Source organism: Caretta caretta, chromosome 2, assembly GCF_965140235.1.
Source record: "Caretta caretta isolate rCarCar2 chromosome 2, rCarCar1.hap1, whole genome shotgun sequence".
NCBI classification, from domain to species: domain Eukaryota; kingdom Metazoa; phylum Chordata; order Testudines; family Cheloniidae; genus Caretta; species Caretta caretta.
In genome coordinates this window covers 230667025-230690150 of record NC_134207.1, presented here as the reverse complement: position 1 = coordinate 230690150, position 23126 = coordinate 230667025, and the positions used below count along the sequence as shown (strand labels likewise).

Here is a 23126-nt window from a genome sequence, read left to right as displayed (position 1 = left end):
CCATTATGCTAGACAGTAAGACACTCTGCTGTCTAGAGAAAAGGCATATTTTCTCTTACTAATTGCAAGTACAAAATGGCATATTAAAAAGTAGTTTTATTTATTTAGTAGTATTAGGAGGTGCTGGGGGAAGAACTATATCTCTGAGAAGGTGTTTTCCATCTCTAATTACTTAATATAAATAATATACACAAAATTATGGTTATATCAGGCATGAATATGTATTTTCCAAAATACATGGCTATGAACATGTGGATCATATTGTCAATACATGTCTTTCATTTAAGTGTTATAAAAAGGGCCTGCTTCATAATAATTAAAATATTGAAATGGTACTTGGTCAGACAGGAGATTTTTTTTAGCAGCACTGGCAGAAGTTTTGTGTGGATTTTGTGTATGCTGCTGGGAATGAATTAAATGAGGAAGGGCAGCTTTATTTTACATATTCTTGCTACAGTATTTTCTTTGTGGCCAGTTGTACTATCACAATATGCTGAAAGATTTTTCCTTGACACACCTTTGTTCTGGCTGGTCACACACCTTATCCTTCCATAGTCTGATTTTGTCCTTTCTGCCTGTAAGTAGGATGAGACTTCCTTTGCCCTATCACATAATGGTAAAACTGTGCAATTTAGAATACATTGCCATTTGTACTCATTGTCCCAATAGTTTACAAAAGGGGCCTGATTCTCCAGTACCTTACTCCTTGTGAAACCATTTCCACTTGAGCAAAGTTAGAACAAAATGATTTTGTAGTACTTTACACTGTGCATTCAGTTTGCAATTATGTAAATGACTACACAAGTTGCAATGTATTGGGAAATCCAGCCCAAGGTATGTAACTGGCACCACCAGGAAAATAAGAGTAGACTGGGCATTTCTATTTAGTGATTTAGTGTGCAGCAAGTCAAGGTGTTAATCTACAGCACCCTAGCCTGGCACACACTATGTGGACCCTGCTGCTGTTCACTAAAAGTTCCGTAGTGTGCTTTGATTTACTGCTGTTTTAAACTGTGTTTGAAACACCACCATATCACAATGTATTATGGAGCTTTGAACATGCAGCAGCAGGGTCCACATGGCCACTTAGTGTGCAGGCTTGTGCATTTTAGATTCACACACAGGCTTGCTGAGCACTAAATCATCCTCTAGACAGGTGCTAAATGTTATATTGACACGAGTGCTTGTTGGTGTTTGGTAAAACACACCTCTGCTTTCAGAGCAGTAAGCATATACAGTAGTAATGTTCCTGACTTTCTGGTAATATTTTTGCCAGAGTGAAGATTCAAGCACTTTCTCACACAACATCAACAAGCATCTGCTTCTACGGATAGATCTACTCAGGAGTCTCAGGCACTCTCTAGTTGCCAAATACTTGAAATAAACACACCAACTAGTTTCCTGCAAGATCTTTTGAAGAACAAAATCTGATTTATGGTTTCTGTGTGCCTTTACTGAAGTGTTAGAATCCACCTGGAGAGAGTACACAGCATTTGGTATGGTGAGGTGTTCATTATTAAGGCTCGAAGAGTCTCACAGTATGTCATCTAGGCTACTTCCCTACATCTTATGAAATCTATGTAAGGTACTTAGCTATACCTCTTACCGTACTTATCTGAGGAAGAGGCTTTTTACACCTTTGTCCTCCTTTGTGCCCCCAGGCAGGAGATAGGTGCAAAGGTCCAAATCTTGAAAGGCATTTCAGCTTCCAACTACCACTGATTTCAATGGAAGTTAAGTCCCTAAATACTTTGAGGATCTAGGGCAATTAATTTTCCTGTTGAACTAAACTGCATTTTCTTGTTTTGGTTAAAGACATTGTGTAATCTTTTCTTAGGCATCTGGCTATAGATAACACAAGAATACATTCAAAATAGGAAGCAGGTTCTTTTTAAGTTGAGAGGAAGGGATGAGAGGGTTACAGTAAAGCAATGAAAACTAATGACACTGGACAAAAAGTACATCCCATCTTTATTATAAAGTTCTCAGCTCTACTCTGCCTTTGATATAAAACTGCTGCACATTGGTTCCTAGGCCCAAGAACACTCAGCCCTATTAAAGTCATGACAGTCTTCCTAAGAACGAGAGGCAAAGCTGAGATATGTCAGCCTATTTGTATGTATAACTGCTGGATTACAGGTTTCAGAGTAACAGCCGTGTTAGTCTTTATTCGCAAAAAGAAAAGGAGTACTTGTGGCACCTTAGAGACTAACCAATTTATTTGAGCATATTACAACATCAAAATTAACCCTGTTTCTTACATTATAGGCCAAGTTGGTACATTATTCTATCACTGGAGAGATGCCAAGTTCATGTTGAAGGCACAAAGTTCAGTGATGGAATAGACAGTGGTGTTTAACACTTAAGGATAGACTCCAGAAATATTCCAAAGGCATTAAGAAAGCTGCTGTAAGGAAGGTAGTATTTATCTTAGAAGCCAGTGAGTAATGCATAACATAAACAAGAACGGATGAACAGGGTCAACACTCCAACACTTAGAAGACCCAAGAGCTTGGAACTGGAACTACTTTTTATGAGTTCTTCTGTCATATAACTTTCAGGAAAAACAATTCTACCAAACAGATATTCTTTGTGGGGGTTTGGGGGTGGGGGTGTGTGTGTGTGTGAGAGAGATCCTCTCGTGTTTAATCCTAAGAATGGCTGAAAACTGAGAATGTATGGAAGAACAAAAGAAATATTAACCCTTTTCTGCTAACAAAGTTAGTAGATTTATAGATTCTTGAATTTTAAGGGCAGATGTGATCACTGTGATCATCTAGTCTGATCTCCTGCATAACACAGGCTACAGAACCTCATCCAGTAATTTCTGCATCCAGTCCATAAATTTTGTTTGTGCAATTGTTCATCTTTTAGAAAACTATGCAGTCTTGATTTAAGGACTACAAGTGATAACATTCTGCAATATTTACTTGGGATTTGCCTTGATAGATGTTTTGACAGAAGTCAAGGGGGAAGAATCTCTGTCAGTTTAAAGTGGGAGTAATAGAGAAGAATCTGACCCCTTGAATTCAATTGGAGTTTTGTTTCAGAAAGAACTATCTAAGGACTTCAGTATTGAGCCCATTAAAGACAATAAACATTGTCTTTGAGTGAGGTCTGCAGAATTTTATTTAGAACTTCTAAAATTATTTAGAATTTGAGCCAGACAAAACACAGTCTCCATCCCTTATGTAAGAAAAGAATGAGTTCAGTTCCACAGTAGTTTTATACTCTCCCTTCAATGGAGGTGAAACAGGATTCTCTTGTTTCTTTTTCAGTTCTTGGAGGTCACCTTGACAAAAAACAGATAAGAGTAGAGTAATATGAATGGTTCTTTTTTTGATGAGAGTGACTTATTGTAGAAGACTATGTGGCAAATTCCTATCAATCTACCCAGTATATTAATCATGATCAAGGAAAAAGTATCTTTTTTTTTTAAACTATAGTTTAGCATTCTACATCATAGTAATACTTCATCTTCAGTGTTTCCTGAAATCCACTGAAGTCTCCTTTGGTGCAAAAGGATTATTGCTGAAAGATCAGCCTTAATGAAATGTTGAGGTAGATCAGCTCTCTTGGGTACTACAGGTATCCAAATCCTCTTCTGTAGGCTTGTGATACAGTCAACAGTTGTGAAAATTGGTGACTGGATTGTTCATCTGCTGAAAATATCACAGTCATAGAATCTGAGTGACTACACCAGGTGGCTATCCAGTATTCTGACAAATCAGATTTTGTGTTTGGTAGAGGTTGTGTAAATATGTCTGGTTGTTCAGTGAAACCAGGGTATTTGAGGTTTTTTTTTTAAGTCAAAAGAGTATATTTTCTAAGCAAGGGCAGGTACATTTATAATCACAGATCTTGCTAGCACACACAAGTACTTAAGCAAATACTATTATTTTATTTTGGAAAATATACTACAAAAATATAAACCTTGTTCTTTCCAAAAGCTTTTTGACAACAGGTAGAAAAACATTTCAATATTCAACTTCAAATGATGATGCAAAATCTTGTTCAGTCGGTAGCCTTGCTCAAAATACAGTAGCTCTGCTCTTTGAAATAACAAATGTTTCCAATATTCACTTGGTCTTCCTGAAACAAGAATATATTTTCTTACCTCCAGTGGTGTCCTGAAACTGCTTGAACTGACTGTCTGTGGAAGGTCATGAAGTGACTCAGCTCCATCACTAGCAGATGAAATATTGAGAGATCCATTTTTTTTTAAATCTCACCTTATGAAAATTAAACACAAACTCCTAGAAAATGTAAACTTGGGACAGAGAGCCATCACTCACAGCTTCTCAATGAAACTGGAATCTCTCAAACTTAATGTAACAGAATAGGCAGCATCAGAATCTTATGTCCCTTGAGAACAAGTGGTTCAGGAGCTAGCATGGGACTCAGGACACCTGGGTGCTGTTCCCTGCACTGACAAAGACTTCCTGTGTGAACTTGGGTAGGTCACTCAGGGCCAGGTTTTTAAAAGATATTTAGGCACCTAAAGATGTAGATAAATTCTCAGCAGGATTTTCAAGAGTGCATAGATACTTAACAGTTATTGAAATCAATGGGAGTTAAGCACATGGGTGCTTTCGAAAATCCCATCTGGTGCCTGTCTGCATCCCTAGTAGCCTAAAATACCTTTACAAATCTTGTCCTTAGCCCCCCTGTACCTCAGTTCCCCATCTGTAAAGTGAGGATAAAAAGTACTTTCCTACTTCAGAGATGTTTGAATAAATACATGAAAGACTGGGAGACACTCCAGTACTATGTTAATGGGGGCTGTATGAGTACCTAAGACAGAGAAAAGAAGAAAGTTGTGCATTTGGTTGTACACAGAATATAATTTGTTCAGTAACTGGCTCTCCCTCTTTCAGCAAATAAGAGAAATAAGCATTTTGTATCAAAGAGCAAGTCTGTGATTTAGTTTACAGAAAAAAAATAAATAGGGGAGGGAATCCTTATGCTAAATAAATTACAGAGTTTAATTATAAAATACCTCACTGAAGTCACACAGCGCCTCAGAGTCAGGCCGTTATTGTCAAAATTTGTTTAGGGCCTGATTCTGCAGATTAACTGAATGGTCTACTGAGGGGAATAATCCCACTGAAGTCAATAGGGGCTACTTGCGTAAAACCACTCAAGTGAGAGAGGGTTGCTGGATCAATGTACACTTCAGACAGTAGGAACAGATTTTCATTTAAAGCATACTGTACTTGTATGAATAAACTACTTTCTGACTGATGACATTATCTAATGATCTGATTGGCTTTCATAGATGCCAGTATGCATAACATACACATAGAATCATAGAACATCAGGGTTGGAAGGGACCTCAGGAGGTCATCTAGTCCAACCCCCTGCTTAAAGCAGGAACCAATTCCCGATTTTTGCCCCAGATCCCAAATGGCCCCCTTAAGGATCGAACTCACAACCCTGAGTTTAGCAGGCCAATGCTCAAACCACCGAGCTATCCTTTACAATGCAGACACGAGTGGATATTCTGACATTGCTCAACTGTGTTCTAATATTGTCACAGGCTTTAACACTTGTTTGCCATTGTTAACTGTGCGACAGAGGGCCAGCAAGACATGATGCAAAACTGTTTTCAATACATCAGAAGGTAGATAATGCACATTGTATTAGAATGAGATTGTGTGTATTTAACTCAGTAAATCAGCTTGAGTATACTTTTCAGTTTCATAGAAATTTATTCTTGGCATTAAGAGGTAACAAGATTTTATGCTTCAAACTCTTCAACGATGCTCCTTTTCAGTTGGATTACTGTATATAAAAACTTGTATTCTTTTCTTCAATCAGAGTAGCAGAGATCACTTGAAGCATTTAACTAGAATGGACTCAATAAACTAATGAGAAGCTCCTGTGAGTTTGATCATAAGAGTTTTGGTAAACTCAATAACAAATAAAACATCAATCTAAACATTCATGTTTTAAAAAAATTACAAAATCTGAACAATAAGTTAATAAAGTGAAATTGTTACCTACGTAACTTTAGATACAAAAATCCCACTGACTTAACTTATAAATGACTATACCAGGCATGAAAAAATGGAAATAATGCTATACAAATTCATGACTGATATTTAGAGATTTCCAGTAGAAACATTATATTTTAATTTTCTGTTCATATATAGCTAAAAGAAAGAGGCAAAGCCAACCTAATAGTAATCCAAGGTTCTGTAGGAGAAACATCAACCAGGGTCGTCGTGTCTGAATGTGAGTCATTTCAGGAAGCTAAATAAAGAATAAGATACCAGAATGAGAGCCAGATATATTCATCTCTGGGAAAAAAAGTCTTATGGGAAAACTTGACAAACTTCTTATAAAAAAAGACTTAAATTCTGAGTTTCTGAATATAGTTGCAAATCTGTAGCACATACTGTATGTTATCACAACTATTCAAAGTGAAATACTTCAATTGATCTAATTCTATCGTCGTGAACCTTTTACCAACATTAGAGAGAATTACCAAATGAGGATCCAAAATGTGTTAACTTCTCAATATTTTTAAAGAAACTGCATGGAAGGAAACACTTGGTAAAATTAGTGTTTCTTTTTTATGGGAATAAAGCAGTTTTTATTATTTTGTTTCTGTACTATATATAGGGACCAATCCTTCTCCCACTGAAATTATTGGCAAAATTCCTATTGACTTGACCTTTAGCGGGTACATAAATTAAAAGCATAATCCATGAACTATGCTTTTAAAATTACCTTTTATATTTTTCTCCATAAGGTTTAGATCAGATACAAAGGCACCAAATGTTTAGCATCAGATTAAAAGCTATTTACACACCCTACATGATCTCTCGAATCACAGTATTGAGGATAGTGTATCTTAATTTTATGTCCCACAATAGCCTGTGAAAATACACGAGACTGAACCTGATGCATATAATTTAGCTTTTTTATTATTATTTTCATGTAACGGTATCATATGGATCTTTTCTGATCAACTTCTTATGTGTAGGTCCAAATCAACATTTGAACATAGATCTAGAGTCATGATATTTTACTGTATGTGTTTTCTTTATTTGTTGTTCTATGCTTCAAAACTTGATAAGAATATTTAAATGTGAGATGGGCCAAAATCAAAACCCTATCTCAAAAGTCTGGCTCCAAATTAAAGTTCTGAATCTTAATAAAGAGCAAAACCAAAAGCCCTGAATCTTAATACTTAAAACACTTTGGTTCAAATTTTGAATCAGAATTAGAACTATTCTGTACTCTTTCCTGAACTATGAAATGTAGATCCCTCAATTTCATCTAATTTCTTACGCTTTATAGCCTTTATTTTTCCCTTTTTCTTATTTATCATGTTTAGTACATTACTGGCTATGCATCAACCGTAAATGGGGTCTTATTGTGCAAGGCACTGTACAAACACAGAGTAGAAAACCATCCTTGCCCAAAAAGCTTACAGTCCTTTCTTATATTCATTTATGACATGACTGTTCTCAAAAGAAAAATGTAATAGAAGAGACTATAGTGCTCACCATTTCTGCTAAAGATAAATACAAGAACATTCCGGCTGTGACAGTAAAAATCCAGTTCTGAACACAGGAGTCCGTTGATACTGAAAGGCCAATGTAAAGTCCTATGAAAGCAGTTAGGGCACTTATAAAATTCATTAATAATGCAATTTTTGTGGAGAGCCCTGCACTTAACAGCACAGCAAAATCACCTGCATAGAGAAAATAGAGGGGGGAAAAAGATATTATTTAGTTGATAAAGCATTTTCAAGATTACGTGGAAGGCAGTAAGACATTGATGATAATAGTTTAGATAGAATTACACACACACACACACACACACTGTATTGGATGCTGGAGGATTGCCCTTACATTTCTGTAGAAATGATTGTAAATTCGTGTAGCTAGTAGAAAGTTACATATCCAGACATATTTGTTCAGTTGCTCCTAAAGATAGCATACAATATAAAGGGAGGACTCTCCACTAGTTCTCAATGTTCTGTGACATTTCCAACTTGGATACATGCAAATGTGAAGTCACATGCTTTCCCGGAGTTTCTAAATCTTTCTTGGTTGGGAACTTGCCTGTAGAAATCATGTGATTATGTCTGTAACATGGGCTTTAGGTCTTTACTTATAGGTGCTGTATGTCAGAAAGAGAAACACAGTGGCAGCTCAGGTTTTACACTTGTGTCATTCCGTAGTTTTCAGTGGAGTTACTCCTAAATTTCTTCCTTGGTCTAAATTGGATCAGAATCAGCCCTCAGGACGCTTCTCTTGTAGAAGAACCCACTACATAACAAATACATAGCACAAGTATCTGAGCACCAGATTCTGATCTCACACCAGTTTTACACTGGTGTAATTCCACTATGCCAGTTGGTCTGATATCAGTATCAGCTATTCAATATTTTTGTCACATTTTTTTTTGTTTTTATAAACCTGCATGTTTTCCAGGAATCCCCAGCCACACACACTTAGGTTTTGGTAAATTATTCATACATCCAACATTTGAGTTGTAAGTCCATAAGAAAAGAAACAAATACAAAGTTCTGATCCAACTACCACCATATATATGTGTGTGAATGCAATGCGATGCATAGCTTCAAACTTCTGAAAAGATGTAGTATGAGGAAACAATGAAGAAAAAGGGAAAGTTTAGGTCCAATGAAACTTCTATTTTATCTTGTTGACCTGTCTGCTAGTTAGAGAAGCTGGGTGAGGTAATGTCTATTATTGGACCAACTTCTCTTGGTGAAAGACAAAAGCTTTTGAACTACACATAGCTCTTTTTCAGATCTTCTTTCTATCTGCTAGAAAAACTGTTCAATTATTTGTCATCACTGGTACCAGATATTTTGTTCACTAAGGGTTTGATTCTCCACAGTACAGAAGTGGAGTGTTGCACATACATATGCAATGGCAAAGGTAATAAGCAGGAAGAGCAATGCCAGGAACCCATCCTTAATATTGAGAGCACTGCTGTCTGGTCACATTAGGTTACTCCTAATGGCAGGAGTAAGACCAATGTGGGGAGGGAGTTGTTAAGTGTCTCATTTAACCCCATATTTCCTCAGACATGCCCATTCTGCATCCACATCTCACCACTTTTTTTACCCACGTGCTTGAGAATAAGGGAACAGAGGACAATTCCACTGTGTGGAGGATTATGCCTATGTGCCCATGCATGCTTCACACTTGCTCTAGAGCGCAGCATCGCTTCACACTTGCTCTAGAGCGCAGCATCGTTGGGATCCCTGCTGTGCACTATGAAAGGACTTTAAGGATCAGGGCTTGTACTGTCCTTATTTACTCTTTCCTTTCCTTTGTGCTGCAGTGAAACAAATTTAACATGTAGTGGAAAGAACATCCCCTGCCCAATTAGGGAACGATCCTGTGAGGGGCAGGGAGCAGAGTGATGTCAGCAGTGCTTCAATCAAAAATGACATGCAGGAAAAATTGTGCTACAAACCCTAGCATATAAACTGGATGTGCCAACCCCATCCTCACCGGCTGACAGACCATACATGCTTAGGGATGTGGTTTGGAGCAGTAACCAAGCACTAGGGAGAGCTCCTGTTCTTCTGCTTATGCAGGGGATGGGACAAAGGGAGCTACATGCCCTCTTTACCCCATCCACCCACTGCACTCGTGTTAGAACAGGGCAGGATCTAGCCTTAAATGTATCTGTAAATGCAGAAACACAGAGCCATGGCTCCTTTACTTGAGCCAGTTAGGAATAATGTGTATTTATATTTGCTTACCCATTTCATGGGGAATTTCATGGCATAAGATAGCAATCGTCGTGGTAACACCCGTTTCTGTTGAGGATGAAAATGCTGCTCCTATTACCAGGCCATCGGCAAAATTGTGAAGACTGTCACCCACCAAAACCATTATTGCCAACAAACTAATTCCTTTGCCTAGGGAACAAAGTCAAGAATAAAAAGAAAAACATGTCTTCCTAGGCTTTCGGGTTCCTACAAACATTTGTTCCCCAATAGACTAAAGTTTTTGTGTTGCAAAAAGCCAAGACAAGCAGAGGACTATAAAAGCCTACCCAATTTGTTCTTATTACAGTGGGTTCAAGATTTTCAGCATAAGAAGATAGTTAATAGAATAGTTCAGAGATGCAGACAGTGGGAAGTAGCTTCCTTTGTACCTTTTCTACTAGGTAGACTGTTGAGACAAAAAGTTGGTCTGAGTCCAGTTGAATAATTTACCTTCTGTGTGTCTCCTAAACCTCACTCTGTGCTAAGCTCAGATTCCCCCTCCCCTCTCCCAACTCAAATAGTTTCTGTCTTGAAAGGCAGGTGTTTATACCCTGGGGGGTCAGAGAGTTGCACATCTATAAGTAAGAGAAGAATTTGGCCTTGTCAAGAGACCAGCTCTTAGGCAGTCTGGTAGAGTGGTTGGAGCAAGAGTAGGAGTCCAAAATGCTAGAACCAACGTTCAAGATAGAGTCGGATTCAGGATCAGAACCATAGTCAGACTTCAAATGTCAAGACAGAGTCAGAGCCAGAAATCAGAGCCAAGGGTCAGAACCAGATTACCTGGAGTCAGGGAAGACATAAGCAAGGCTGGTTCCAAGGTGAGAGCAAGGCAGGAACAGGACTGAAACAAGGCGAGGTGCAGGGCAGGGTCGAGGCTACGGGCAGGGCAGAAGCAGATCTTGGAGCAAGGTTAGCTCATGGAGGCAGAAAATCTGCAGGCATGTGAATTGAGCAGCCTGTGAGCTACCACTGCCACTGCCACTGAGCTCAAGACAGATCTGCTAGCTTCCTCAGTCAGTCAGGGGGAGCAATCCATCAGGTGGCCTAGCTGATGTGGCTCAGCTGTGCTCATCAACAGACTGAGGCCATCAACAGACTGAGAAGTACGTCTGCATGGCCTTATCCTTGCCAGGCCTCATGTAAATGATTCTTTTAGTGTTGTCAACAAGGGAAAAATTATGTTTTCATGTTCTCATCTTTAAGCATTGTATTTCAGAGGAGGTTGAATCCAAAACATAATCAACCTCAGATCATCATCACTGATGTAGTATCACATCATACTCCATTCTAACCTTTGCTCTAATCAATTAATAGCTGTTTTGTTCATTCATAGCACTCCTGTCTGTAACATCAGTCATGAATACAGATAGCTGTTTTTCTTTCCACTATTTTTCCATGACCTCCCTTTAGCACTGAAGCTCATGTTGCTTGTGTGTGATGAGGCACTGAAAACAAGTGATCTTGTAGCTTGCACGCTGAAATACAGTTAAGCAATATTGGGCAAATTCTCTACATTTTTGTAGAGGAGACTGTTCTTAAGGAGATGGGAGAGATGTTTTTCTTATGTAAACTGCCTAGAACTGAAGCCTTCAAAACTATTATAAAAGAAAACACAGAGAAAATAAAGTCTTACAACTGTATTGAGAAAATCCTCTCCAGTTGCCTGGAAGCTCTGTGGATTCAGTAATATTGGCAGGCTTGGTAGATTTTCCTGCCAGCTCACAGAGCCAGACGTGGCTGTCCCCAGCTTGCATAGCTCTTTCTAAACACTATAGGCAGTTTATATTCCATAGTGCAGGACAAGAATGACATCGAAATAACAGATTGCTGCACTACATTAAGTTTGTGATTTGTAATATGCACTGGCTAGGGTGAAATTGTGGCTGGCACAAGATGTTATTAGCCTGTTTTATTTAAGTAACAGATGTTGAAAAAAACCTACTATAATGGCTGGAACTCATTCCAGCCTATTATCTATAGTATAAAAGGGGAGTCAGGTTAACTTGATGAAGTGCTAGGCATTTTAAAGCTTGTGCAAATGTAACGTATGTGAACACACTTGACTGAAATTTAAGTAAATACATACACGAAAAAATTGGAGTGCTTTTAACCTCATTTATTTTAGTTCTATTTTAAAACTAAATCAGGTTATTAGCAATTATGTCAATGCACTTTACTGCTGTGACTGTAAAACATCTTATAGTACCTCTTAGAAAATGAGTATTTGGATCCAAATTCTTCTTCTTTGAACAACCTTGCATTTAACTTGCAAATTTCAATTGATTATTTGCATGAAACCAGGGATTGGAATTTTGCTCTTTAATTTTCATAGAGCTACCAGTTGGTAGCATTTCTACTATAGATCACACTTCTGAAGTTCTGACTAACAAAGTAATGGCTTAACCCTTACATTTGCTCATGCATAGGGCTCTAGTTCAATGTTTTCAGGGCTAACACTAAGTGCCTATAGGACTTCTGATTAGTCTAATGTGAATCAGGAAATACAACTACAAAGTGATAATATTGGTTGTTGATATTGACAGAAGGGATCATGATAAAAAAATCAGTACAAACCCTTTGAAAGTTAATTATTTTTCAAAACATACTTTTAATCGAGTATTACTCCTAAACTTCTAATGCAGAGGAGAATTGATAGTTATGACCAAAACATAAAATCAAACAGAGAATACTGATAAAGAGATAATTGGGAAATTTTCCCAAATACAGGCATGCTGTACTTGGAGCAGATAATCTTGACCTTGTGTGGAATATGTTTTAGATGATTAGTAGAGAGTGATGACTGAACAGCACTGAACCAATGACAGATGGAGTAGATAGAGACAGTGAAACTGAGGCTAGATTGTATGCTTAAGGGAAGGTCAGATTCAAACAATGGAAATCCAGTTTTCCAAAAATGAGATCTATGTCCTGAAATGGAAATGAATTCCACAGTATCAGAGAATAACACTGAAGGGCTGGCAGAAGACAGTGAGACTACCAAGAATTCAGGGTCATGTCCTGAAATTAATTGCCACTCGACAAAGGGGAGTAGAATAAGATAAATATATAGATTTTAGGTAAAATGCTATTTCCCAGTAGCACTCGTGCTGCTCTGTTGAATTCAACAGGGTTACATGAGTGCAATCAAGAGCAGAATTAGGTCCACATCATTTTTTCTTATTTTTTAAAATAAGGAAAAGCAGAATAGAGAAGTAAAAACTATTTCAAAATCATTTAATGGGATATCAGTTCAGTCTAAAGCTACTGATAGATTGAGAAGTATTATGAGCCCAGAGTCCCATATAAGGAACAAGTCACCACTGATTTTAATAACCATGATTCATTACCATAAAGGAGACAGAAAGAGTCAGAAGGGAAATTATAGTGTGGTGAGAGAGCCAGAAAATGAGAAGCGATGACAATTTCAATATCTTTGCAATAAGGAAAGGCCCAAGCAAGATCTACAATTATAAAAAAAATGTTTGGTGGTAAGTATATGAGGGTTTCCCTTTAAGTAAAAGGCTTCAGTCAAGTAGTTTGCAAGGGTGGGTAAACAAACGTTGAAGCAAGGACAGTATAAGATTAATGAACTTTACAATTATGGGTCTGGTTGGCTGGGGAAACAGGTCTTTAAGCAGAGATTTAATTATGTAGCCAGGCAGAATCAGATGTGGTGACGTAATACATAGAAAACACAGAGCTGAGCCAGTTTCACACTTTCAATCCCATCTCAGGCCTTAAGGTTTTTCATGCTGCTTGTTTAATCCTTTTATCAATACTTACTCTTTCTGCTTGTCGCCTTGCAGTCTGGAGGAACTTCAGACTCCGAGTCTTCGGGACTTCTCTAATTAAAAGGAACGATATTGGATCAGCATAGAGGGGTTGTTTCAATCTGCTGTTATTAAACAGTAAAAACTTAAATAGATTCACTGTTCATTAAAGGAAAAGTTAGCTAGTGCCATCTACAATATATACCATTATTATCATTAGAATTATTTACTGAACTCGACACACAAGAGGGATTGTCCTTGCCCCCAGGAGCTTACAGTCTAGTTCAGACCCAAACAAAAACAAGTCAGTAGCACTGTGGTACCTTGAGAAAAACACATTTCAGGGATGAAACAAACTTTTGAGCTGGAAATGCAGAGTTGAAAACGATTAAGTTATAATTCAGCATTTTGGTACAGTTTTTCATGGGATAATGGGTTTTGTTGTATCGCACGACTGTGTATGCAGCTACAGGATCTTGAAAGAAAAATGGTGAAGATTGGAGTCCATAACTAAGGGCTTATCTACACTAAGATAAGATACATGCTCCAGCATCACATGAGGCATATGAATTTTTCACACTCCTAAGTGATGTAGAAAGTTTTAGGTGTAGGCCAGGCCTAAGATATTCTTAGTAGTTTCTCTGTGAAATTGCAAGACTTGAGGAGATGAAATCAAATAGGTAGCAACCAGGCAGATATTAAGATACTTGGCCACCTGGATATTGAGACAGTAGGTAGCAACAGTGTGCACACATGATCAGGTAACAAAGGTCCCTGATTTTAGTACTCTATTCCCTCTTCCAGCCCTTCCTCACATACTTCTTTCCTTCCCATTTCCCCCTTCTATCCCTCAAAATGCACCAATCGGGCTGTTTGAGATGCAAATAGAAAACTCTCTCGTATCCAATTCATTAATTATATCAGAATTGTAGCACAGCAAGCTTTATTTCATCAGCATTCACAGTCACTGCTATAGCATCCTGACCCCTTCCAAAAAACAATAAAAGGGGAGATAAAATGATTAGAGAGAAGTGATGTATGTCTCCTTCACTGTGGCATGGTGTCTCCTTTGCTTTGTTAGACTTTGTCTAGACAGAAGATTTGACCCCCAAGGGTAAATTACACTCCCTTATCCAGACCATTCATAATTTATAGACCTTGATCATATCTCCCCCTAAGTCATCTCTTTTTCAAGCTGAAAAGTCCCAGTCTTTTTAATATCTCCCCATTGTCAGCCAGTGTTTTGTCTCATTGTTACCCATATGATCCTGAAAAAATGGGGAGCTCTCATCCAAACAAGCCAAGCCACATTAGTTCATATGATCAATGTGTAACTTTAGGATGATCTTGCAGTTTGCCAGCTGAAAGGAATGATTAATTACTTAATGAAGAAACAGGAAGTGACCATATTGGTCAAAATTTAGTAAATTATCTTCCCTGGTCGGCCTACAGGCATTCAGTCAGCAGTTCCCAAACTGTGTTCTGTGAACCAATAGCGGTTCATATGGCTCTTGTTGATAACCATCTCTTCATTAAGATGTGGACCATAATATGGGAAATTTTGAGATTCTCTGACTAAAATAACAAGACTACAATTAGCATATCCTGAAACTACACATAATATGAAGCACAAACTGTGCTTGCAAAAATGTTAAAACCTATCAATTTAAGCAGTTGAGTATGTGTGTGTGTATCTATCAAACAAACATCTTGCTTGGGCACTCTCCATAGATCAAATGGGAACCTACACAATTTCTAACAGGAAAACACTATTTTCAGCCCATCTGGTTTTGTTTACATATTATTCATGTTAATGGAAAAATTACTGCATGTAGTCCAAGTTTTCAGCTGGTAACTAATTATACGTGTAATGTAATCTCTTTGGACACTATCTTGCAGTCCTTACTCCAACTTGAAGATTGAAGGGAGTATTGCTGGCATAAGGCCTGAAGGATCTGGCTCCTTTGAGATGTGATTTACATTGGAAAACCAGGAAGACAGCAGATGTTTTAAAAATCTACTGGGCAAATGACATATAAAGAAGTTTATTACATCAACCTGAGATATATCGATAGATTGGCTTTGTAAATATTTGTGAATAAATTATGTCTGAAAATGCTTATTGTGGTCTAACAAATGTACAGATTTCTGACAATACATTCTTTTTTGAGGTCATGGAGTAAGGAAAAAATCAATAAACATAAAAATTAAAAATCAATAAAATACTATTCGGTTATGAAGTTAATTGGGTTTATTTTTTGAGACACAGAGAAAGAAGGAAATCAAGTCAGTAAAGCATTTCATATCAGTAACCTACCAACTGTATGGTTGAAGTAGATTTGCCTCTGCCTGAGTGGTCATTTAATTCAGATTCCACTGGAAGACCATGGGAATGCCCCAAGTGCCCATTAACTAATGAAAGGCCCTGCTGGATGAAGATGCTTTGCAATTAGTTCTGAAGCCAGATGAAAACAGGTGCAGCTTCTGTCAGTTTCATGTTCAGATTTAGCTTTTATTTGACCTATGAAAGTTGTTGACTTGAGAATAAAAACAATTGAAAAAAAATGCTAGCTGTGATAAACATTTGCTAATGCCCTGTCAGCTCCAAAAACTGCAAACTGAACCAGAAAAATATGTGAGAACCAGAGGGTATTATAGGAAATTATTTTTTTAAAGCTGAAGTTTAGAGTTACAAGCTGAGATAAACAAATTACTTAATGTTTAGTGTTCAGATGGCCCTCAACTGAATGGGTTTATTAAAGACATAAAAAAATTATAAAGTCCCTTTCTCTTTATTCACTATTCTTTATATAATAGATTTCAGCTTTGCTCTTAACATCTTAAAAGCAAACCCACATACTGGCATAGTTAGCAAAATAGTCACATTCCATTCATTTTACATAATTTGTATGGCTCAATCCTGTATTCCTCAAAGGTAGGAGGTATTTTGGGTACATGAAGAATACAGGATTGGGACCCAGATATCTACATTAGGCCTGTGATTAAGCATCCTTTGTAAAACAGCAGCAGCAAATGCCCATACTCAGAGACTTAATGAAGGGTCACATTTTGTGCTACATTATATCCTGGTACCTAATGACATTTTCAAACACAAAGCGCACTGAGATAAAATAATAGAATTACTGAGAGCATAGCAGCCAACAAGGAGACAGTACCAGTATAATGCACGAGTCTACGGAGCTCAACATTTATACTAATTTTCAAAATCCTTTGGGGTAGAAAATTACAAGCAATTTGGTAAATTTTAAAGTATAATTCTTTAAAGTGTCATTTAAAAAAGCCTTGGATAACATGTGAATCTTCGAGCTCTTCAAACAGTGCTTAGGTAAAGAAATTCTCATTACTCTTTCATAGAGAGACATGCTTTTTGCATGTTCTCATGCTAGCCACGGAAGTCTGCTTATAGAATACAATAATTAAAATAACTGGCCTTTTTACAGTTAAACACATCAAACTTATGCACCAAAACAAAATGGTACGTACAAAGCAAAATCAGTCTGATGGGAGCAATTTGGGAAGAGGCAGTTTATGCTTTATTTCACTTGTAAACAAGGCAGTTATTTTTCCAAAAACTTTTATAAATTTACTGTGCAGTTTATAATCTCAAAAACAAAAAGGATTTTAAAAGGGGTAAAAAGAAAGTTCTACCTGATCACTTGGTGATACCAAAAGAAAGAAACATTTTTCTATCAGAAAAAATCCATGAATTCCTCCAATCATTCCCAACATTTTCCAAACATATTCTTTTCCCTCATAGATGTGTTCCGTCTCCTGAGCTTCATGCTTATGTAAACCAAGAATCTAGATAAAGAGGTGAAATAGAAGGGGAAACATTGTTTTGACTTTTGCTAGAGAAAGCTCTAATAGCTTTATCCCTCAACTTTCCTTTAATTACCACTCTCAAGACTTTAATTGTATTTTAAGTTGCTGTGCTGGAAAACCAGTATAGAGTAATGAAATTCATGATTAATGGCCTCCATTATGCTTCTGTCATCTCTTGCCAGTAAAAGTAATATTATTGCTAGAGGCAGATTTAATTGTATTGACAAGAGGATTTTCCTTTGTATATTTTGTTTAGACTTTTACAGTTTAAAAAATTGTTCAGATCATCTTTGAAAGTCAAATTCATACAGAAAATAATCAATTAACCCTTCTGCTCATGGTCTTTGCTCCAGTTTCTATGCTGGGAAAGAACATAATAACCTTCCTTGGAACTGTTCTGATTTCATTTGAAAGTTGGCACTTTAAAAGATATATACACTGGACACAGCACTTTAAAAGTTGAGGGGGAGAATTTCAGAAGCACACATGGGATTTAGGAGCACAAATTCTACTGACTTTCAATGAGACCTGGTGCTCCTAAATCCCTTTGGTGCTTTTGAAAATTTCTCCCAGCTCTAGTTCCAGAAATATTACTGGTTTTGATTGTCTTTCCCAGTTTTAGTTATATGGACTACCTCAAAGAACTTTTACTATCTCTTAAACCAGAACATTTCAAGATGGAGAAGCATCAGAAGTGTGTTTTGTCCAACTTACCAAGTAAATTAAATTGTTAAACCCCCTTTTGTTAGAACCCTTCAGTTACTTATTTCGAGTTGTACAATGCAGAGAAAAAGCAGCAAAACCAAATGAATAACTAATCAAAGGCTTGTCTTTTCTTTTACATTGTCATGTATGTAAAATATATGTTGTAAATTTAAAGGAAAATCCTACCACTGAGGTGTTTTTATTGCAGTTCATAACAGCAGGGTCATATGTCTCTGAAAGCCCCTGGAACTTTAGAACAACTTGGGGCTGGGGCTGCTGATGCTCATGGAAAACTTTGAACAGCATTCTCCTGAATCAGTTTTCCTTACATGACCTGCCTTAAGCATATCTGGAGTGTGCAGCTTGCATAAGGCCCTGTGTTTTCTATGAGTTCTGTGCTACAGAACTCCATTCGAACAACCCCGGGATGGGAGGAGGGAGGCATGGCAGTACAGCCTCCCTGACTCCACCAGCTGAGAAAAGTCGCTGGCACCTGCCACTGACAAGTGACCACAAGCCAACTATCTACCATCCTGCTCCTGATTGTTCCCTAGCCCAGCTGAGTGTGTTACTGAAGCATGCCTGAGACCTTATCCATTGGCTTCACACAGAGTCCCACACAAACCTAGAGCTAGACCTATCTTACCTGTTTATCATATATTTTCTGAGGAACCTCCCCCCCCATTTCTTTTAATTACTAAGTACAGTATTTATGTATTAACACAGTACCTGTGTTTCTTCAGCATTCATCATTCTTTGGCTTCTGCTTCTTTATTTCCCAACCTGAAATCTCTTTCTGATTTTACACAGCCCCTACTGTAACTAGAGTGTTGGCCCTCTGGTTCTCAGATCTCATGGACAGCTTTATTTTTTTAAAGATGAGAGCACCTGAGCTCCTGTCAATCCGTGTTATGGGAGAATCAAAGGAATGCAGCTTCACTAGGTACTCATTTCTTTATATATATAGAAATACTTCATTTTGAAAATATAAACAGGCATGTTACCTGTGGAATAAGATGTAGCAGTGCATCTCCAGAGAGGGTCCCAACAGCTAAACCCACAAACAGCTGTAAAATGAGTGTGTAGATTTCTTGACAGGAGCTGAAGAAAATGAGGATTGTACCAAACATGGATCCAATAGTAATAAGTAAAACTGCAACAGTGCTGTAGCCATACTCTGAGGAAAAGGAATCAAAATAAAACCAAGTCTCGCTTTAACAATTCAGTGTCTAATTACTTGAGGCCCTCTATTCTGAGCTGTGTGAATAAACAGGAGGGAAATTCTTGAGTTGTACCACATTTTCTTGCTATATATAAGGGACAGGCAGCATAACAGAGGGAAGAGGGGGTTCAAGGTCTGCAAAACATTAATTGACCAAGGTCCTGAAGGTAAAAAAGCCCAATCCACTGGATTTCATGCCTTAAAGAGATAAATATTCTCTTAGTAGACAGGTCATAGGCCTCCTGTAAACGCACCATGCCTACTGTTCCAAATTATATTTGTTGTGTAGTATGGACACACTTCCTTTAGGGATACAATCAGGAGTGATAGCCTCTTTTTCCGAATTCAACAGAGTGATTGGGAGGTTACTCACATGTTTGTGCTTACATTTTCAAGCTGCTGTACAAAATGAACTAACTAATTCATACCACACCTTTCACCCTTCTGAGGTAGGTAAGTCACAAGATGGGGAACAGACGCAAAGAAATTAAAGACAAACTATTCAAAGGTGTCCACTAATTTTTGGTGCATCATGTTTTTTTTTTCACGCATCAGGAGCTGTGAGTGGTCAGTACCTCAGATCCTATGTAACGCCAGTTACACACCCAAACACTACATTAGCAGACACTTTTGAAAACTTAGGCCTCAATGACTTACCCAAGACCAACCAGCAACTAACAGAAAAATCTGGGAATGAAACTCCCAGTCCTAGGTTCAGGTCATTAGGCTACTTTTATCTTACATCAGGTCATTTGCCTGTCTTCTCTTTTGGGAGACTCCCCAAATGTAGGCCTTAATCATGCAAAGAGACCTATGTGGTCATAAAGGCCTTCATCTCTCACACATGGTCTCTTTCATTCCAAAGAGATCTCCATTAGAGGAGGAAGGATGGTCTGGTGGTTCGGATGCTCTCCTAAGTTGTAAAAGACTCTTGTTCAATTCCCAGCTGTGCGAAAGACTTCCTGTGTGGCCATAGCAAGTCAGGTAGCCACTCTGTGCTTTAGTATCCCAGCTGCAAAATGTGGATGGTAGTACTTCACTACCTCATGGAGATGTTTTGAGGATGAATATTTGAAAGAGTGTGAGACACTACAGTAACAGGGGCTTGAAGAAAATAAATAACTCTTTTTGGGGAGTCTCAGTACCTCTTGCTACTTTGTAGGTTCCTGTCTCCTTTGAGTAGTAGTGGGATGTCCACAAACCTCCTTCCAGCCAATGAGCTACCATGTTGTTTAATCAATGCACACTGACAGTACAAATGTACAATGTGGAACTGTGGTTCAGTCCATTCCCATCAGCAGCCTAATTAATCCAGTTTAAGAACCTAAGGATGGCCATAGTGGGTCAGACCAGTGGTCCATCTAGCCTGGTATACTGTCTTTCGACAGCAGCCAGTGCCAGATGTTTCGAGGGAATGAACAGAATAGGACCATTATCGAGTGAACTATCCCCTATCATCCAGCCCCAGTTTCTGGCAATGAGAGCTTTAGGGACACCCACAGGATGGGTTTACATCCTTGACCATCTTGACTAAAAATTGTAGTTCAGTCTATCCCAGACAGATGACTGGCAGGATGCATGGGGAACATTTATTAGCCCCCAGTGGAGCTTACCAGATGAGTAAGGCACAATACAATAGACATAGGAACTGAGTGGATTGATATGTGCCCTGAGAAATTTTTATAACTGATTTCTTTCTACAGGCTAAGGTGTACAAAGCCTGGTGCTCATTTTTGCTGGGCACAGGACAGTAGATGAGCCTGAAAAGCTGCTATTTTTTATTTTCACAACAACATCTCACAAAAACCTTTACTTTTGCTGTGAAAATTTCACAGAGTGAAAATCGGCACCTTTCATACACATTTACTTTCTGGAGAGCATCTTAACACAACTAATTCAGTACATCATGGTGTAAAATGACAGATGTTACAGCACCAAGGCCTGATTCATCATTGCATTACTCCAGTTTTATGCCTCAGCATACCAGCTGAAACCAATAAAGTTATACCAGTGTAAAACTGGAGAAACAGAGGGGCAAAGTAGGCCCCCGTCTCTACTACTGGGAGGGCCTCCCATGGCACCATAGCCATTATGCCTACTGTCTGTATCTTTGACAAGCATCTAAGGAGGAAGAAAAATCGGCCCAAATGAGAGTTCTTTTGATAAGAGACAGAAATAGTTACTGGGAGCTGCATCCCAGAACTTCTCATTGTATAGTACTGTGCAGCATGCACACTGTGAAATTCTTTAGTGTATAAACTTCTGGGTGTTTTGTTTTTTAGTTACTAATGAATACAAAGGCTCCAGAAAGCTAAACTCCTGCAACCCTTCACCTGAATTAGCACAATGCAATACTGTACAATGACAACATAACTCACTTTCCAGAGTTGTTGGTGGCAGCTTTGTTTGCTTGGATTCTGTAAGCTGACAAGAACAGCTCAGTAGTTGCTGAATGATCGCCGGGCTGATTTGCTTGAAATGCTCCTTAGAAATGGACGAAGGACTGTTTTGTAAAAATATCTTCACAAGCTCACTGGCAGAGAAGCAAGCCTATGTGGGAAAGAATATGTGGTTACTAAATATAGATACGATTAATGGAGTCTGATGCTCAGGTTAAATGCGGATTTGCAGGACTTTTTAAATGACATGGAATCATGAACTTTAAAGAAAATGAAAAGTGGATCCCAAAGAAAAGTCACATTTTCCATTTGTGCTGCCTTGGTGAAATCTTTTAAAATGAAAGATAATGAAGTTTTTGTTTATTGATGAAAACCTTATACATCATCTTCACTTCCACATTTCAATGGGCCAGATCCTCAGCTGCTGTGAGTCAGTGTAGTTTCCACTGAAGCCAGTTTACATCACCTGAGGGTCTGGTCCATTATCATATCTAAATATGTGTATAGCATATTTCTCAATCAAGACTTTTTAGTGCTAAAACTATTAACAGCATCTGGCATTCACTGCTATTGAGTATTCAAAGAGGGCACGTGCTGACTCTTTAAGAGTCAGTAGAAGTTAGGAAGTTAGCAGGCCAGATATTTGCAGTGAGGTCTATATTTGTGCTGTGTGTGTGTGTCCTTCTTAACATACAGGGCTAATGGAAGTTATAAAGCCTTACTTAGAACCTGGAAAAAGGGCCTGGGCTCCTAACATCTGGTACAGTAGGGAGATAGCCCATCCCTTTTTCCCCAGCCTTCCTTTACCCTCAAATGAGGGAAGGGCAGCAGGATCGCAGCAACAGTCTGAAACAAATTGGGAAGGGAGAGAGCTGATGGCAGCTCTCCCAGATAGGTAGAAACAAGTGAGGCAGGAATGAAGACCTGCCCACTGTATGATTTATAGCTGGGTACTTTCAGATAGGTTACATGAATAAAATTGCAACCTAATTAAACCACATCCATTACATCATGGCTTTCTACTTGTGTGTTTGGGACAAAGTTAGGAAGTTAACAGTCAGAGTTTGCGGTAGTATTGCAATGAAGTCTGTATTTGTGCTGCATATCTGTGCCCTTCATAACACAGAGAGCTAATTAAAGTTATAAAGTTTTACTAGTTGAACCATAACATAGGTATATTAAGCATTGCATAGAGTTTACTCCTACTTTTAGAAAATGCCCTGTTGTTTTTATCTCCATCGAGTATTGGTGAGATAATCTAGTTTTGGTATTAAGATTTATTTTTAGGGGTATGGTTTAATACAGTGACTAAAGATTTTGCATTCTAATACTCATTCATTACATGACAGTAATAAGGATCAATTCAGGTACAACATGGATTTCCATACTGCTGTCTGAGTCAGTACTTTGTGTGTATATGT

At 38.1% G+C, this 23126-nt stretch overlaps 1 protein-coding gene across 12 annotated transcripts in view; it reads right to left on the bottom strand.

Annotated features, from left to right (window-relative positions):
• Positions 1–2849: 2849 nt before the first annotated feature.
• SLC39A12 (solute carrier family 39 member 12) overlaps positions 2850–23126 on the bottom strand; it is a 37651-nt gene continuing 17374 nt past the window's right edge. The window contains exons 6-15 of one of the 12 annotated variants that reach the window (XM_048838000.2): positions 21685–21856; positions 19089–19261; positions 17206–17358; positions 15854–15964; positions 13550–13610; positions 9758–9916; positions 7518–7705; positions 6180–6255; positions 4118–4187; positions 2850–3292 (exon numbers count right to left, since the gene is read on the bottom strand). In XM_048838000.2, the coding sequence (XP_048693957.2) occupies positions 3289–3292; positions 4118–4187; positions 6180–6255; positions 7518–7705; positions 9758–9916; positions 13550–13610; positions 15854–15964; positions 17206–17358; positions 19089–19261; positions 21685–21856 (1167 nt within the window). In that variant the 3' untranslated portion in view covers positions 2850–3288. Of the gene's footprint in view, positions 3293–3880; positions 4093–4117; positions 4188–5688; positions 6256–7517; positions 7706–9757; positions 9917–13549; positions 13611–15853; positions 15965–17205; positions 17359–19088; positions 19262–21684; positions 21857–23126 lie in introns of those variants that run through there. The other 11 variants (XM_048837997.2, XM_048837995.2, XM_048837996.2 and 8 more) reach the window with 11 other exon arrangements.